At 38.1% G+C, this 19,789-nt stretch overlaps 1 protein-coding gene across 2 annotated transcripts in view; it reads right to left on the reverse strand.

The window, feature by feature from the left end:
* Positions 1-9,193: 9,193 nt before the first annotated feature.
* Positions 9,194-19,789, reverse strand: part of LOC120860386 (calcium-transporting ATPase type 2C member 1-like) — a 126,239-nt gene continuing 115,643 nt past the window's right edge. For both annotated transcript variants that reach the window (XM_040236187.1, XM_040236186.1), the window contains 8 exons: positions 17,914-17,964; positions 16,831-16,997; positions 15,578-15,646; positions 14,811-14,927; positions 13,865-14,012; positions 12,814-12,909; positions 11,476-11,617; positions 9,194-9,987 (listed from right to left, as the gene is read on the reverse strand). In XM_040236187.1, coding sequence (XP_040092121.1) covers positions 9,857-9,987; positions 11,476-11,617; positions 12,814-12,909; positions 13,865-14,012; positions 14,811-14,927; positions 15,578-15,646; positions 16,831-16,997; positions 17,914-17,964 — 921 coding nt within the window. In that variant the 3' untranslated portion in view covers positions 9,194-9,856. The remainder of the gene's footprint in view (positions 9,988-11,475; positions 11,618-12,813; positions 12,910-13,864; positions 14,013-14,810; positions 14,928-15,577; positions 15,647-16,830; positions 16,998-17,913; positions 17,965-19,789) is intronic.

The raw sequence follows: 19,789 nt of genomic DNA on the forward strand, positions 1-19,789 counted from the left end.
CAATATTGCATCGGAACCTGGAATGTTAGATCCATGAATCAAGGCAAATTGGAAGTGGTCAAACAGGAGATGGCAAGAGTGAACGTTGACATTCTAGGAATCAGTAAACTAAAATGGACTGGAATGGGTGAATTTAACTCAGATGACCATTATATCTACTCCTGTGGACAGGAATCCCTTAGAAGAAATGGAGTAGCCATCATGTCAACAAGAGTCCAAAATGCAGTACTTGGATGCAATCTCAACAACGACAGAATGATCTCTATTCATTTTCAAGGCAAACCATTCAACATCAAGGTAATCCAAATCTATGCCCCAACCAGTAACGCTGAAGAAGCTGAAGTTGAACGGTTCTATGAAGACCTACAAGACCTTTTAGAACTAACACCCAAAAAAGATGTCCATTATAGGGGAATGGAATGCAAAAGTACGAAGTCAAGAAACACCTGGAGTAACAGGCAAATTTGGCCTTGAAATACAGAATGAAGCAGGGCAATAATAGAGCTTTGCCAAGAGAATGCACTGGTGATAGCAAACACCCTCTTGCAACACAAGAGAAGACTCTATACATGGACATCACCAGATGGTTGACACCGAAATCAGATTGATTATATTCTTTGCAGCTAATAAAGATGGAGAAGTTCTATACAGTCAGCAAAAACAAGACCAGGAGCTGACTGTGGCTCAGATCATGAACTCCTTATTGCCAAAATCAGCCTGAAACTGAAGAAAGTAGGGAAAACCACTAGACCATTCAGGTATGACTTAAATCCTTTATGATTATACAGTGGAAGTGAGAAATAGATTTAAGGGACTAGATCTGATAGAGTGCCTGATGAACTATGGACGGAGGTTCATGACATTGTATAGGAGACAGGGATCAAGACCATCCCCATGGGAAAAAAGGCAAAAAAAGCAAAATGGCGGTCTGGGGAGGCCTTACACATAGCTGTGAAAAGGAGAGAAGCAAAAAGCAAAGGAGAAAAGGAAAGATATAAGCATCTGAATGCAGAGTTCCAAAGAATAGCAAGGAGACATAAGAAAGCCTTCCTCAGCGATCAATGCAAAGAAATAGAGGAAAACAACAGAGTGGGAAAAACTAGAGATCTCTTCCAAGAAAATCAGATATACCAAGGGAACATTTCATGCAAAGATAGGCTCGATAAAGGACAGAAATGGTCTGGACCTAACAGAAGCAGAAGATATTAAGAAGAGGTGGCAAGAATACACAGAAGAACTGTACAAAAAAGATCTTCACAACCCAGATAATCACAATGGTGTGATCACTCACCTAGAGCCAGACATCCTGGAATGCAAAGTCAAGTGGGCCTTAGAAAGCATCACTATGAACAAAGCTAGTGGAGGTGATGGCATTCCTACTGGGCTATTTCAAACCCTGAAAGAAGATGCTGTGAAAGTGCTGCACTCAGTATGCCAGCAAATTGGAAAACTCAGCAGTGGCCACAGGACTGGAAAAGGTCAGTTTTCATTCAAATCTCAAAAAAAGGCAATGCCAAAGAATGCTCAAACTACCACACAATTGCACTCATCTCACACACTAGTAAAGTAATGCTCAAAATTCTCCAAGCCAGGCTTCAGCAGTACGTGAACCATGCAATTCCAGATGTTCAAGCTGGTTTTAAAAAAGGCAGAGGAACCAGAGATCAAATTGCCAACATCCGCTGGATCATGGAAAAAGCAAGAGAGTTACAGATAAACATCTATTTCTGCTTTATTGGCTATGCCAAAGCCTTTGACTGTGTGGATCACAATAAACTGTGGACAATTCTGAAAGAGATGAGAATACCAGACCACCTGACCTGCCTCTTGAGAAACCTATATGCAGGTCAGGAAGCAACAGTTAGAACTGGACATGGAACAACAGACTGGTTCCAAATAGGAAAAGGAGTACATCAAGGCTGTATATTGTCACCCTGCTTATTTAACTTCTATGCAGAGTACATCATGAGAAACACTGGAAGCACAAGCTGGAATCAAGATTGCCGTGAGAAATGTCAATAACCTCAGATATGCAGATGGCACCACCCTTATGGCAGAAAGTGAAGAGGAACTAAAAAGCCTCTTGATGAAACTGAAAGTGGAGAGTGAAAAAGTTGGCTTAAAGCTCAACATTCAGAAAACGAAGATCATGGCATCTGGTCCCATCACTTCATGGGAAATAGATGGGGAAACGGTGGAAATAGTGTCAGACTTTATTTTGGGGGGCTCCAGAATCACTGCAGATGGTGATTGCAGCCATGAAATTAAAAGATGCTTACTTCTTGGAAGGAAAGTTATGACCAACCTAGACAGCATATTCAAAAGCAGAGACATTACTTTGCCAACAAAGGTCTGTCTAGTCAGAGCTGTGGTTTTTCCAGTAGTCATGTATGGATGTGAGAGTTGGACTGTGAAGAAAGCTCAGCGCTGAAGAATTGATGCTTTTGAACTGTGGTGTTGGAGAAGACTCTTGAGAGTTTCTTAGACTACAAGGAGATCCAACCAATCCATTCTAAAGGAGATCAGTCCTGGGTGTTCTTTGGAAGGAATGATGCTAAAGCTGAAACTCCAATACTTTGGCCACCTCATACGAAGAGGTGACTGTGGTAAAGACTCTGATGCTGGGAGGGATTGGGGGCAGAAGGGGATGACAGAGGATGAGCTAGCTGGATGGCATCACTGACTTAGTGGACGTGAGTTTGAGTGAACTCCGGGAGTTGCTGATGGTCAGAGAGGCCTGGCGTGCTGCAATCATGGAGTCACAAAAGAGTTGGACATGACTGAGTGATGGAACTAAACTGAAAATCCATTAGCAACGCTTCAATATGAAATCTGTTGTTTCCTTTTTACCAAGCATATGTTTTTCTGCCATGATTGGGGCCTGCTATGTATTGTTCAAAGATAGTATTTTGTGAGATTCACATAACCTGTTGTTTCATACTGGCTTTTAAGGTGCAGACTTGATGAAAAAGAGCAAGTGGTCAAGGCATTATGGTATTTTATAACCACAGATGACACCAAATTGTCACTTCTAACTGTATAACAGGGAAGGCCTCAATAGAAAACTACTTTAGTATAGCTGAGTGAATTGGTATTTAAAAACAAGAAAAAACCTGTATCAAAGAGCATATTTTTTTTTAATTCAAAAGCTGAAAATACTCAGAAAACAAAAATAGATCTTTAGGGTCATGTAGAACAATGTGCCCAAATTCCCACACTGTGTGCTCTTAATACTGTGAGATATAATTTCTACCCTCATCTAAGTAGTAAGAATGCAATTACTGCTGAAGTGAAAATGGTGATGGGGCACCTGGGACCGATGTATGAAGGCAGCTCAGCCAGGCCAGCAGCCTGGGGCCGCTGTAGACATATGGGCCGTTGCCAAGATATCTGCCAATCTGGCTAGACTCAATCACAAAGGGAACAGAATGGCAGAGCCAGGTACATCCTGTGATCCGCACAGGAAACACTGCCTACCTGAAGCAGGGCAGACAGGAGCAGGCCCCACACTCTCAGGTACATGGGAGTGCTGGCAGGTTTACATGAGAGAGGAATTTATAAGGATCAAAACTAAAGCCTCAAAATATTTTTCCTACCCAAACTTCTACCACCTAAATTTACTCTGAATAAAAAGAGATTATAGCAAATTTCTATCTGCATTTATCACTTAAGTGGCTTGTACTTAAAATTGTAATGCTTTCTAAAAAATAAAATCCCACAGTTGTATATGCAAACTTATGGCTGCATTTATTTTAACCAGTATTTACCCCTCACACACACATACATACACATACCATCAGAGCCATCTAAAAAGGCCATCCTGGTTGGCTCTTCAACTGGGCTTTGAAGAACAGGTAAAATCTCTGATTCTCAAAACAGAGCAAAAAGGATTTCAAGTTGAAGAACTACTGTCCAAAAAGACCAGTAAGTGGATTGTGTTGAAACACTGTGAGATATGAGGTTAGAGATCCAAAGAAGAACTATGCGTAAAATGCAAACAAAAACAAAAATCAGCACTGTTTTCTACTCTCTTACCATAACTCTTAATAACTAAAGAAATCACTTTCAAAAAGTATCTTACTCTCTCAAAGCTGAGGTTACATTCATTTATTGCTTTACTTTTTTATAATGTATTTTTAATTGGAGAATAACTGCTTTACAACGTTGCATTCGTTTCTACTGTACAACAATGTGAAATCAGTCATATGTATACATATACCCCCTCCGCTCGAGCCACCCTCTCAACTCCCCACATCCCACGCCTTTAGGTCCTCACAGAGCACCAAGCTTAGCTTCCTGCGCTTTATAGCAGGCACTCACCAGCAGTCTGTTTTACACGTGGTAGTGTATATATGTCACTGTTACTCGCTCACTTCATCCCAGCTCTCCTTCCCCACTGTGTCCACAAGTCCATTCTCTATGGACGTATTTATAACTCCATACAATTATTTATTTTCTATTCCTGCCTTACAAATAGGTTCATCACTACATTTTTCTAGACTCCTATCACTTTACTTCAGTTCAGTTGTAAAGTCGTGCCCGACTCTTTGTGACCCCATGGACTGCAGTATGCCAGGCTCCCTGTCTATCACCAACTCCCAGAGCTTGCTCAAATTCATATCCATCAAGTCAGTGATGCCATCCAACCATCTCAGCCTCTGTTGTCCCCTTCCCTGCCTTTAATCTTTCCCAGCATCAGGGTCTTTTCACATGAGTCAGTTCTTCACATCAGGTGGCCAAAATATTGGGGCTTCAGCTACAGCATCAGTCCTTCCAATGAATATTCAGGACTGATCTTGCAGCCCAAGGGACTCTGAAGAGTCTTCTTCAACACCACAGTTCAAAAGCATCAATTCTCAGCTATCTTTATGGTCCAACTCTCACATCCATACATGACTACTGGAAAAACCATAGCTTTAACTATACGGACCTTTGTCAGCAAAGTAATGTCTCTGCTTTTTAATATGCTGTCTAGGTTGGTCATAGCTTTTCTTCCAAGGAGCAAGCATCTTTTAATTTAGTGACTGCAGTCACCATCTGCAGTGATTTTGGAGCCCAAGAAAATAGTCTGTCACTGTTTGCACTGCATCCCCATTTACTTGCCATAGTGACGGGAACAGATGCCATGATCTCAAGTTTTTTGAATGTTGAGTTTTAAGTCAGCTTTTTCACTCTCCTCTTTCACCTTTATCAAGATGCTCTTTATTTAGTTTTTCTTCACCCTCTCCCATAAGGGTGGTGTCATCTGCGTACCTGAGGTTATTGATTTTTCTCCCAGCAATCTTGATTCCAGCTTGTGGTTCATCCAGTCCAGCATTTCGCATGATGTACTCTGCATATAAGTTAAATAAGCAGAGTGACAATATACAGCCTTGATATATTCCTTTCCCAATTTTGAACCAGTCCATTGTTCCATGTCTGGTTCTAACTGTTGCTTCTTGAGCTACATACAGATTTCCCTGGAGGCAGGTAAGGTGGTCTGGTATTTCCATCTCTTGAAGAGTTTTCCACAGTTTGTTGAGTTCCACAAAGTCAAAGGCTTTAGCATAGTCTTCAATGAAGCAGATGTCTTTCTGAAATTCTCTTGCTTTTTCTATGATCCAACGAATGTTGGCAATTTGATCCCTGATTCCTCTGCCTTTTCTAAATCCATTTCTAAATTCTCCATTCACATACTGTTGAAGCCTAGCTTGAAGAATTTTGAGCATTACTTTGCTAATGTGTGAGATGAGTGCAACTGTGTGGTAGTTTGAACACTCTTTGACTTTTCCTTTCTTTAGGATTGGAATGAAATCATTTTACTTATACATACACATATATGTATGTATAAAATCAATGTGTGTAACAAGAAATTATTTTCCTATTACCTATTAGCCATGGTTTAATTCATCCCAGGCTAGAAACCTCATCTAATATGAAAAGATCACAGACTTCACACTTCAAATCAACCTGTGTCCCACTAAAAGCTGCTCAGCTCTGGAAATTTTCCCAACACTCTAGTACCCAAGCCAAAAAGCTCTAAGATGTAGTATCTTCTCATCCCCCTATCGGGTCATGTCAAATGCTCTTAGAAGGCAGAAATTCCATGTTCTCCTCTCCATGCTAATTGCCACATCTCAGTTGGTCCCTCTAAGCCTTAAGCGTCTACAGTTCTCTAATCAGTCTCTCTGTTTTGTCTTTACCCTCTGAACTCCCCCGTCAGCATGTTACAAGACAAAAACCCCAACTCCAAACTCTTGAAATCTTCCAGCAAGCTGTAACTCAGATTCTTCTCCTTCACGAGGCTCCAGCCTGTCTGTCCTGCCCTCCAATTAGGCTAGGCCTTACCGTAGCCCTAAACTCCTGTGATTTTCACCTGTCCCTTCCAGACTCCACCAACACTCTGCAGAGGTTATGCCTTTTGTTTGCCACATCCTGCTGTCCTTGACTGGAGTTTCTCAACTTATGGTATGATTCAGATGACACTAGTTCTAGGTAATTTCCTTGATCACATCTTCCAATGAAGTTATTTCTCTCCTTTTGCTACTGTAGCTCTTGGGGCAGCACTTAACCACTGTACTTAATGTATTTCACTTTCGTCTCCAAGTTAAGACTGAGAACTTCCCAAATAGAAACCTACCAAACTATTTGAAGACTATTATACCTACATTAATATCAAGGACTGGTTAACCATTATCCATTATTAATAACCACCAACTCTGAAAACCAAACCCCCAAACCCAACAAGAGTTCATAGTCATTGCAAGTACTAACTGAGCTCAAGGGAGCTTAATTATCAGGATAATCTGTCTGTCTACCCATATACCAGTTAGGATTAACATTTATCCACACCATGTTTTAGTATGCAAATCAGCTACTATTTGGGTCGCAGCTTACTCTAAAAAGGCATTTCAAAGATTTCCAAAAGTCAGTGTCAATGGAAACTTTCAGTAAAATGTGCACTGTATTCATTTTTAATGTATGTGTATTTTCAAAATAAACATGCAAATACCACTATGAACTTTGATCAGACAGCCTGTTAACGTTATATCCTCAGCTAACCTGTTGCATGAACTCTTGAAGGGCACAGATGCCACCACCTTTCTATTCCTAGTACATCGAAGTACTAAAGAAAAGTTTTCTCAAATGACAGTCAATTCATCCATCTAAGTTCAGAGGAGTCATATGTAGAAATGAAATGCACACAAATTGCCAAGTGACAGAGGCAGAAAGCAAGGTAAAGTTAATTGAGGTTCTCAGATCTTATATTTATTGTTTGCCACCAAACCAGGTCCTGTCACTAAGAATCTGTTGTGAGTATGGCCATTGTTCACTTTACTTAGGTACTACATGAAAGAGATCAAATGACTCAGAAAGACTGTCAGTGTAACAGGGATGCTTTCCTAGGGTAAGAGACACAAAAATGTGCTTTATTCTTGTCAGTGAAGTTACTGCTATTAAAAGAATTTCTGTCTGTGTCCTGGCGGGCGGGGCAGGGGAGGAGAGGCTGTTTAGTTTGCCTTGTCTCACACTGTTTCATCTCTGGGTCATGTGATGGATGCTGAGCACAAATCTGAGAGAACATGCTAAGTCTCGTTCCTCTGCAGTCAGTTTGACTCCTCTGAGGACTGTCTACCTAGTTGGTGAATTAAAGTTCCTTTTCTTCCCTGACTTTTAATCACTTCGAGGACAAAAAACTTCATGAGGTAGTCTAACATGGAAAAATCAAGTTAGTATTGTAGGGGCTACATCTAGCAGGTCTTAGGGCCAGGAAATGGGGGGAAAATAAAAATTTAGATACTAGTACATTTGGATTATCCATGCTAATTCAGATAATATGCTATATGAAATACACACAGAGACAGACTAATTTGTTGTTTTACTGTGGGAAATATGTTATACAGATGGATATCTGTACTATACATTTCACTTCTTTTTAAATCACAGATTCAATGTCCTATGAGTACTGTGTAATTTCTGTATCTTCAACATCCATATGATTTTAACATTAACAGTCCCAACTGGAAGAACCTTAACTTTTGAAAATAAATCATTCTGGGGGGAGGTTTAAAATCTTATATATCGGAATAGGCACATTTATTTCATATGAACCTAAAATGCAAAGCAAAAGATTGACGTGCACTTAATACGTATTTGAAGTCTTTGTAACAGAGAAGAAAACTTATTACAAAATTTAGATATGAAACATCACCATCACTAAAGAAAAAGTTGATTAGACAATGGCTTCCATGTACATTTGACTATCAAGCCTTAAAGAGTAAAGTAGAATAAACTGCAGACATTTCAGGTCCTTATACTAAATTGTTTCAGTTATAGCCCCACAGACTCACAGAACAGGTATCTTTCCTATCGTTAACAAAAGTACTGTGTTGCTAACAGTGCAGTTTAATATTTGAGATAAAAACTGGAGAGTATAATTATAAAATACAAAATTCAGTAAACTTTAGGAAGAATTAAACATGTAAGAAGTTGAGACCCGTTTCTGTTTCAGAGAGAAATACTCAACAAAAAAATGTATTTCTAATTCTGAATTTCTGGCCCAAATTTGCCACACACTCAAAACAAATTACCTACACCCCATCCAGCTATTACAAAAACTGATGGCATTCTGAGAGCAAATCTAACTATTTCTTTAGCTTGCCCAGTAAAGCAGAAAGAAGACAGAAGATACTGGTGGAAGCAGGAGAGGGACAGACTCTGGGCTGTGCTCCACCTAGGCCCCAAAGCTGCAGATTCACGGAAACCAAGGTCAGCACAGAATCTCCCACTTATACTCTGGTCCATAAACTGTCTGTTTAGTTAAGTTAGGGGCTTTTCAATTCTTGAAGTTTCCCACTCTATACTTTCTAAAAAAGATTCTTTAAAGTACACATAAAAAGACATTGAAAATAATACAATTCAGATATTCAGGTGAGGTACTTGGATTTATATTTAGGAGGTGACTTCGTCAAGATGATACTTGACAAAGTATGTATTTACATTAACTCTAACAAAAGGCATACCAAGTCAATATAAATCTGCTGTCCATTTCAGCCCAAACAGTCTTAAATATTTTTGACTCCATGACTAAATGTTAATTACTACCCTACCTAGCTACCCTACCTAGAAAGCTACTCAACAGCTCTGTATTTATTAATTTTGCTAGACCAAAGACTCATACCAAAAATAAAAAAAGGAAGAAAAAAGGCAACCATTTACACTTACTAAGAAAAGCAAACATTTACTTCAAATTGCAGTATAGGCTTTTCAATCACAAAAAGAAAGAAAAGAACAGTGATCTGACAGTGGTCACATCCTGTGCAAAAAACGTGAGATACAAAAATGATAACACAAGGTAGCTGAACTGCTCACACTGCAGGGAAAAGGACGTACAGTAGCTGAAATATGGCACTCCTGGGAATTAATCTCCTAAACCAAACAGAATGCCTCTGAAATGATTAAATTATTTGTGTATTAGTAAGAAAGCCCCACCACCATAAATAGTACAATATTTAAAATTTAAAAAAAAAATCATGTCTATCTAGAATAGATAGTGTATTTGAACTGTTAGACCTCTTTTAAGTGCAGAAGGTGGTTCAGGTTTTACCTTTTTTTTTTAAATTAAATAACTGCCCATACACTTTATGAAGTTCCATTCAATTGCAAAAGCCAATTTAAATCAAGGAGAATGTTACCAAAGTTGCATAATTTCATTTGGGACTCTCAGCAGGTTAAAGTCTCAAGTCTTTAACACTCATTTTTAGTCAATAAAAAGTTCAAAAGTTCTCAAATCTTCATTTTATCCTCTTGAACTTGCCCTTCTAAATGATCCTCAGACTGCAATTCCTAGTTTGCAAATAAAAGAATGCAATATGCATCATACTTCAAGAAAAGACGACGATGTTGAGCTAGCAGGCTTCTGGATCTTCTCTCTGCTCCTTTCAACCTTCTTGATAATTTCTGCCACTATGCACACTGATGAGGTGAGACCCAGAAGAAATAGTAAATCTGCAAGAAAAAACAGTTTTACAATTCTTTGAACTTATAATTTCAGAGGTTAATAGCTTATGCTTTTCTAGCATTTTACCACAGCTTTTAAAATACATTATTTCTCAACCATTCCTTGAGTAGCCCAATTAGCCTCAGTTTAAAAATAAGGAAAGTAAAGCTCAAATGCACCAAATGACTTAGGCATCACACAGCAAGGACAAGCAGCACCACAGAACTAGAACCCAGAGAACGAGTCCTCTGACTGCTTTCCCTGAACAATAACCTGAGAATCAAACTTTAACAGCAACACAACCAAGAGGAGTTTTCTGTTTTTTAAAGGCTGTTCAAGCAGTGGGGAATAACTTGATTGAAATCTGCATGTATTCCACTTGCAAGTTACTGTTAAAAGACCATGTCTTTACAATGGTGTTTCACACTGGCTCATTCTTATTTACTGCTTCAAAAAATTTCACCTGTCTTCTTAAAACTCCATTTTTTTAAAAAGAGGAAAGAATATGAGTATGAAATTAAAATCCTGAAATTAAACTAGTTCGACATTAAGATTAACTTACAGCAAAAAATAGTGATCAAAAATATCCAAATTAACGTTAAAAACCCAAGAGTGAGAACTAGCATTATCATAAAATGCATCCATCCTCACATTTACACAGGAAGATTAACTTAAATGTACTATATGATGATACATTTCACCCACAGTGTATGGAAAAATAATGTCTGTTTTCCACATCAGGCTTCCCTGATAGCTCAGTTGGTAAAGAATCCGCCTGCAATGCAGGAGACCCCAGTTCAATTCCTGGGTCAGGAAGATCCGCTGGAGAAGGGATAGGTTACTCACTCCAGTATTCTTGGGCTTCCTTTGTGGCCCTCAGCTGGTTAATAATCCACCCACAATGCAGAAGACCTGGGTTCAATCCCTGGGTTGGGAAGATTCCCCTGGAGAAGGGAAAGGCTCCCCACTCCAGTATTCTGGCCTAGAGAATTCCATGGACATAGTCCATGGGGTCGCAAAGAGTCAGACACAACTGAGTGACTTTCACTTTCACTTTCCACATCAACTTAGTAAAACTCTGTTTTTAGGGCTGATATTTCATAAAATAAGACGTGCAAATAGGAAAATGTTAGCTTAACAACCAAAATGGTAATTTTAAAGACGAGCCATCTGATTTTTAGTGAGCTTAAATCTAGTTTTTTCTCCCCACAAAATTAAAAAGTTATCAACTACAATTACTCTGTCTTTCAGAATCACCAAATATGATTTTGATGAGTGATAACCTATAAAAAATTAACAAGAAAAAAATTACCAGAAAAGTTTAAAACCAGATTTGGGGGAGTGACTCCCCTAAACGTGATTCCAAATAGAAACAGCACACATATTTTTCAAAGCAAGCCACTTATTTCGCTTTTTTAAAAGTTTTCTAAAATACATTAGACAATATTTACAACTCATTATAATATATAAATTATAAAACATAACATTTCTTTTACCCAGTATACTTAGGCTCTCAGTCTGAAAAACTTTCTGAAGTGGAGGAAAGTAAATAACTAATAACTGTCCCATGATGGATCCAAGAACTGCATAGCAAAACATTTTATTACTGCAGAGTCCAATCTCAAACACAGATTTGGTCTGTTGGCAGAGCAGAGAGTTCAGTTATTACTTCAGAAACAACTTCTTTACTATTCACCTCTCATTTTTAGTAAGCTGGACTGAATTCTATAATACTAGTACATGAAATTTTTTAATTATATTTTGGAATAATTCACATGGAGTAGGGTGAATTTTAAAGCAGCTTTCCTTTATCAAGGACTTTCTTTAAAAGTGATACTAAGTCTTTTCTGGCTGCCCAGTGGTTAAGACTTTATGCTCCCAATGCAGGGGTCCTGGGTTTGATCCCTTGTTGGGGAACTAAAAATCCAACATGCCACACAGCACGCCCCCACAAAAAAGTGATTCTATTAAAAAATAAAGGCCACAGAAACTCCCTTTAGCATTCCAGAGCATAAAACTTTCTTTGTATATGATTCTTTTCTAAATCATTTCATTAAGGTACATAATCTAAGAAACTTTCTTGAAGATTGGACTTAGTTACATGTATACTGAAAAAGTAAAAATGCCTTTCACAGAACAAAACCCAAATACTATAGCTTCTTTAAAAATTAGTCTAAATTAATGCATTGTACTTGGAAAGTTCAAGCATGGTGAATGGTAATAAATAGTTAAGGATTCCTAAGGTGCTCTAAAATTGAAATGAACAGTCAGGCGGCAAATATAACTAGTTTCCAAGAACAACATGCTCTGAAAAAGTACCATTAGGTTCTAGCCCAGTAATTTCTATCAAAGCACTTCAATCAAGAGACCATCCACTTTAAGATACAGCATGGGAAGAAAAGAAAATTTTAAATGTCCTAAGTTTTGACACACTGATGGAGATAGTAAGAAAATGTTAATATGCACAAAACTGCTCCTATGTCTAACAATACTTTGTTCTATAATGAGGAGAAAGTACACCATCTTAATAGTAGCCATGAACTTTGTCCTATGCTCAGATAATGTTAACTTGAACCTATCACATAGCTACAGATAATAAGAAAATGAAAGGAGGAAAAATCAGGTGATGACATCTGTGATTTACTTTAATCTTCTGGCCAAAGTTAAGGCTTATCTCCCCAAATCTCCCACCCCTGTTAGAACACATGTCTGTAGGAAGGCTATATCTGGACCTGTAATCAAGGCTACAAAAGCAAGCAAAGCTAAAAACCTTGCCCACTTACAGAGAGTGCTCTACCCAATTGAATTAGCTAGCTACAGTCACTCAAGCGTACCTGAGATCTGGAACTCAGTGCATTGAACATGTCAAAAAACACAAAGCACGTGAAAGTCATTGTTGTATCCCGAGGTGTTATCACATTGTCTCGCAGCTGTTGAGAGGAGAAAAAGATTTTCAGTTGGCTGAATTTAATGGACAAACACTACATGCTTTTAAAGGGCTAATATTTTCTTTCTCTTAAAAAAGCTTTAGTCTAAGATATAAGTCATGTAAGTGAAAGTGAAGTGAAGTCGCTCAGTCATGTCCGATTCTTTGCGACCCCGTGGACTGTAGCCCACCAGGCTCCTCCGTCCTTGGGATTCTCCAGGCAAGAATACTGGAGTGGGGTGCCATTTCCTTCTCCAGGGGATCTTCCCGACCCAGGGATCAAACACAGGTCTCCTACATTGCAGGCAGACACTTTAACCTCTGAGCCACCAGGGAAGCCCATAAGTCATATAATCAACTTAAATTTCCCATACACCCTTTAAATAAGTCACCTAAAGAATAGCTGTAGTCTGCTGCTAAGTCACTTCAGTCATGTCCGACTCTGTGCAACCCCAAAGACGGCAGCCCACCAGGCTTCCCCGTCCCTGGGATTCTCCAGGCAAGAACACTGGAGTGGGTTGCCATTTCCTTTTCCAATGCATGAAAGTGAAAAGTGAAAGTGAAGTCGCTCAGTCGTGTCCGACCCTCAGCGACCCCATGGACTGTAGTCTACATAAAGAAAAAAGTCTTCTCCCAAACTGTAAACTGGATATTAAAAACAACTTTCTTTTTTAATGACATTAAAATAGCTATACTAAAGGCTCAGATTTTCTAACTTCTACCCAAATATTCATGTTAATTTTTACTGTATTTGATATTTCTCTGCATATTTAAATAATTCTAAAATATGAATCAGGAATTCTATTAACCCATAAATACTGAAATCAAACTATTTTTAAATGTTTTATTCTATTTTTGAAGGTTATCCTAACTTTCAGCCTTCTGTTTAATATACAAAAATAATGGAATCCTGTCATACAGAATGCATATTAATATAACAGCTTATCCAGTGAGTATACCTCCCGCCAGAAGACAAACAAAGTCCCACAAACAATGATTATTGAGGAAACAAGTATTTTAAGTATCAGGTTTTTGGTCAAAATGCTGTCTTTCCAGTTGCGTGGAGGTTTACGAATGACATCTTTATCCACTGGTTCTACTCCAAGGCTTCAAAACAAACAGAAAAGTGAATTAAAGCTTTAAGTAAAATTCGGATTTATTACTTTCACAAGTTCATTGACCTCAATTATCCTAGAAAATAAATGCCTTCTTATGGAAACAAAATGTTGAATTATGAAGAAAACCTTGGCTACGATCACTCAAAAATAACCATAAATTTTATCACTCTTTGCTGTTTTGTTTATTTGCCACAGTTTGGTAGAGGCCTGATAATCAAATTTCAAAAAACTGCCCCATTTCATTTACATAACTTATTTCAAATATGGCCTGAAATACATGACTAACCAACTGAATTTTGAAATATCTTTCATGCAAGGAAGTTTCAACTAGGATAATTTGTTATACACTGATACATATTAATTACTCTGTTAAGAAAGCTGTATCTAGGGCCCCGTTATTATAAAAGAAAACTTTAGATGCTCAATACTACAATATTGAAGTAGTCCTTCAATACTTTCCCGAAGTCTCTAAGAATTGACGGTGGAACCTTGGTAACAGCACTAAAGCCAAAGAGAGATTTCTCCATTACATTCTATTCCAAGAAACAAACAGCTTACTTCAAGGACAGGGACTATACCTGAACCCTGCTCTGATCTCAGTGTAAAAGCCCAGATCATAATGCATGAATGAGCATCCCAGAAGAATAAATGATATGCTCACATCACACGACTTAAACATGATGCTGCAGAGATTTCTGATGCTACCCGGGAATGAAGTCTTACAGCTTAACTATCAGGACATAAGGCTATCCTTGTCCTTCTAGTTTACAAATGAGGAAACTCTTACCTCTGAGCTGGAGGTCCATCCATAATAATATTGATCCACAAAATCTGCATGGCATTGAGAGGATTGGGAAAGTTCATTAATGTAGCCAGTGAGATTAAAGTTAATGCTGCTATACTCCTATCAAAAGAAAGAGTTATTTTTAAAATGGATCAACATTGTATAATTCTTGCTAATTTTATGAAATCACTTTCTTAGCATTTAAAACTCTCATGTTACTACTGTTCTTCTAAAGGAAGCCTGTATTTCCAAGTAAGCTACTGCTTCACTAGTGTGAATATTTAGCCCTTATGGTCTAAAGAGTTAGCCCTTACGATCCACAGCAATTTAATAAAGGATTTGCAAAGCGTTTAGATAACAACAACAAATAGAGGAAGATTTTTTTAACTGAGTTCAGATAACAGTTAAGAGTTTCAATGATATTTTTATAACTGTGTTTTGTAATAGAGTACAATAAAAACCCTCCTGCTTTTGGAAAAACATACCAAGAAGAAAAATTAAAATTTGACACCTCTTTCTTAGTTACTTCAGAAGGTATTAAATAAGCCACAACAGTTAATATATTTTGATGATGATATACACAAGTAATTATATTTAGAACCTCTTTATCATGCCATGTTTAGTTTTAGGACAGAATTCAGTTTTCACACTGGAAAACTTACATACGAGAAATAGAGCCCAGAAGCTTATAGGCATTCTGTTTCAATTCTACTTTTTGAATAATTTATCTATAAGACCCATAAGTTTGTCACAATTTCTTACAAACTTACGTGCTCAGCTGGAATCTAACAAAATTTTTAATGTTATTATAAATCCCTTTACCCTCTTCAATTGCAGACCTGAAAGTTAAAAATAAAATTAGGTGAGAAAATATAATCACAAAAAAATAAGGATGCAGCAATACTGTGGAACTAATTTTGAAAACAAGCTCCCAACTGATAAAACCCATACATTAATAAAACAATTTTACTTACATAATTAAAACTCATACAGAAACACTATTTGGCAAGGCATTAAAGTCAAGCCTCCTACTGTACCTGAACTAATTTCATAACAATTTTTATTCTTAAAGACATTTCAACATTAAAATCACATACTGTATTTCTATACAAGACAATAATACACATTTATAATACTGAAACAATTATCTTCTTTAACCCTCCCAAGTTTATTTTTCTTAATGGTACAGATGTATATATGTTAAGGGCTTAAGTTAATGCAGGTCAGAAGTTAAATGGCAACGACATAAGAGTTACAGAATTTAACTCGTGTGTTACTCCTAGATACAATTAGGTACATGTTGTACCAGAATTATAAAAAGAATACATTTTGCAAAGATTCATGAAAATCCTCTCACTCATTTTGCTCAGTCTAGGAAAACATGTATTTTATAAACAAACTATCCTATCTTCTGAGATTTTTATACAATTCTAAGAATGGAAATTAAGTATCTTCTGTCCTTAGAAGAACCTTGCAATTCTGGGTCCTGAGGGCCCACATGTTCCACTTGAGGCCACCATGGGTTAATGACACCAGCAGGTTATTATGGAAGAATCTTAAATCAATTAGAAACTATGGATGAAATAAATCAATTCAAATGATAAACTGCATCATTGACAACGTGAAGAATTCCTGACATAAGGAAACAGATATGGATGGGATCTTTATTTATAATCTTTTCATAAAGCCAGGCACATGCTTATTCCTGAGAGCCTGAATTTAACTTGAATAAAACCACATGAAGGTCCACTGCTGTACCACCACACTAGTGGCAAGCAAATGTGAAACTTGGCTGGTACTCAGTAATATTTCTTAAATGAATAGCCCTGCCATTTTTTACGTCCATTCCATACAAATAATTTCCCCCAAAACTACACAGTAGGACACAAAACAAGATTGCTTAGTTTAGTAAAATCGTTTAGCTCATCCAACATCTAAAACTGCTAAACACTTTTCTGCAAATGAGGTGCAGAAAAGGATAGGCAGAAACTCTCTGATGCACATTCAGTGAAGGAAAACTTACATGATGGTTTGGAAATCGTCATCCACCAGGATCATGTCAGCTGCCTCTTTGCAAACATCTGTGCCAGTCTGACCCATCGCAACTCCAATGTCTGCAGCCTTCAGAGCAACTGCGTCATTTACTCCATCTCCTGTCATGGCCACAACCGACCCGTTCTTCTGCAGAGACTGGGGGTGGGAGGGGTGAAGTGGGAGGGAGGCGTTCTGATTAGAATGTTGCTTTCACACAGATAAGGAGGTATACAAATCCCCTCCTTTTCTTTCCCACATAATCAAAGACTGGAAATAATATAGACCATCACTTTTTCAAAAAAACTTCAGTATATAGAGGTCTTAGGATAAAGCTTAGAAAAAGCTGCCATTAATATTCCCATGTGTGAGAACTCTAAAGCCTGATGTACAGTCAATTACACAGTGGTTCTCAGGGCAGTTGTGTCTCCCAGGGCAATTGTGTCTCCCAGGGCACATCTGGCAATGTCTGGAGACATTTTTGAGTGTCATGACTTTGTGGACACTACTGGTACCTAGAGGACAGGAGCCAAGGGTGCTGCTAAACCTAAAACACAAGAGGATAGCCTCTTGCAATGAAGACTTATCCAGCCCCCAAGTGTCACAGTGCCAAGGCGAGAAACCCTGACCTTACTACAACAGGGCACTATTATGAGTAATAAGCCGATTAATGGATGGACACCATGTCAGATGCTTTGTATATATGTGACTAATATAAATATCATAGCCCTTTAAAACTGTTCACAATCTCAAAACATTTTTTTCTTTTTGTATTTATAGTAATTATTCCTATTCACACTGGAGTGATCTGGCAGTAGACTCTTATCAGAACAGACTTACACTATTCAAATGTTAAAAGAAGACTATATTTGCAGATATTTCCTTAAAGCTTTCTTTTACATCTTCCTTTGCTAATGAAATCCTGTTAATGTTTCCATCTCAGGCATTAAAAACCACCTGTTTCGCTTCACAACACTTCTGACTTTAGTACTCTAAGAATACTCCCAGTAGTGATGCAGACAGACAGAAGCATTTTAGATACAGAGATGAAACAATGTGATTCTTAAAGACCCACCTTGATAATTTTCATCTTGTGCCTTGGGCTAGCTCTGTAAAATACTGCAACCTGTTAAAACACAAGATATACTAAAAATCTTCAACACTGATAATTATCAGAATATCCTATGTACGTATAACTAAGAATGTTTTTTAAATTACCAATTTGAACTGTCTGTTTTGCCATAGAGATCAAACTCAAGAAAATGCCATACACTTGTTAGGACAGTCATTCGACAGGGCCATTTCAAACTTTTAGGTACTAAAGGAAATACACAATCTAAACAATTCACCCAGTTTATCCCAACCATGTTTAAGCTCTGAAAAGAAAATAACTTTATTCTTGAAACACTGCAGAAACACAGAAAGGAAAAGCTCTCTTGCATGTTTCCTCAACACTGACACTCAATATGGCCCTTTCCCTTCTTCTGTCTTTATGAGATTTAAAGAACAGCTGCTTCTCAATGTCTGTTGAGCCCTTTTTTCTGTTAAACAGTATGAAGTGACTGCTTATGCTCTTCTACTTAGTTTGATTCATTAGGCTGTCTTGTGTCTCTACTTGCTTATATGATGTTCTCTCTCCAAAGAATATATTTAACCCCTTTTCCTCATGCCACCTCCTGGTCTCCTGAATGCTCCCAACTGTGCCCCAGCTAGTCACCCACAAATCACCTGGACACCCACTCCCTCCCACACTGCTCTAACCTGCTTATCCACAAGACATGGCTGTTCCCCAGTCCTCCCCAACAGCACCATGAGGAGAGGAGAGGGGTAGGTGTTTTCCATTCCCTTCTTTAGTGACAAATCTTAACCTGCGGCGAAGGCTGCTCCGGGGGCTACCTGCCATGGTTCACAAGGATTTTTAACCACTGCCTCCCCATCACTCTTTCCAACACACCCAAGCCAGGTGACTTTAACACCTACGGGACTCACCATTCTCTTTCCTACTCTCCCAGAGGATATGTCTACACTAGCTTTCTCTCCTCATGCTCCCAATGTATCCCTTTCCTAGCCCCACTCTCAGTTAACAACCTCATTTCCTACTTCAAAGCAACAGAGTCAGGAGAAAGCTTCCACAATTCCCACCAGCAACATAATGTATACATCTACTTAAGACTAAAAGCTCCATGAGGCAGAGATTTGGCCCTGTACCTCCAGTGCTCAATAAACACGTGTGAAATGAATGAATAAGTGACTGAATCTTAGGATCACCAATAAAGACAATTCCCAGGTTCTCTCTGAATTTTAATAAAGGTCTAAAAGTTTCTCAGGGGTTAACTATACCATCACATTATTGATAACCCTTATATCCTCTAGGTACCATGAATCACATAACATATGTGGAAAGCATCCTTCCTTTAAAAAGGTTCAAAATCCATTTGGACATTCTTTAGTGTGTCTTTAAAAAGTACTATACACACAGATGGTCAAAAAGCACATGAAAAGATGCTCAACATTGCTAATTATTAGAAAAATGCAAATAAAAACTACCATGAGGTATCACCTCACACCAGTCAGAATGGCCATCACTAAAAGGTCTACAAACAATAAATGATGGAAAAGGTGTGGGAAAAAGGGAACCCTCCCTACATTGTTGGTGGGAATGTAAACTGATACAGCCACTATGGAGAACAGTATGAAAGTTCCCTAAAAAAACCAAAACAGAGCTAACATATGATCCTTTAATCCCACTCCTGGGCAACTGTACCCTAATATTCACTGCAGCACTATTAGTAATAGCCAAAATATGGAATCAACCTAAATGTCCATCAATGGTTGAAAGGATAAAGAAGATATATATATGTGCCACTTGGGGTATATACACACACACACACACACACATATACACACACACACACACACACACACACACACACACACACACACACACACAC

The sequence above is a fragment of the Oryx dammah genome, unplaced genomic scaffold (genome assembly GCF_014754425.2).
Source record: "Oryx dammah isolate SB20612 unplaced genomic scaffold, SCBI_Odam_1.1 HiC_scaffold_11058, whole genome shotgun sequence".
Lineage (NCBI taxonomy): Eukaryota > Metazoa > Chordata > Mammalia > Artiodactyla > Bovidae > Oryx > Oryx dammah.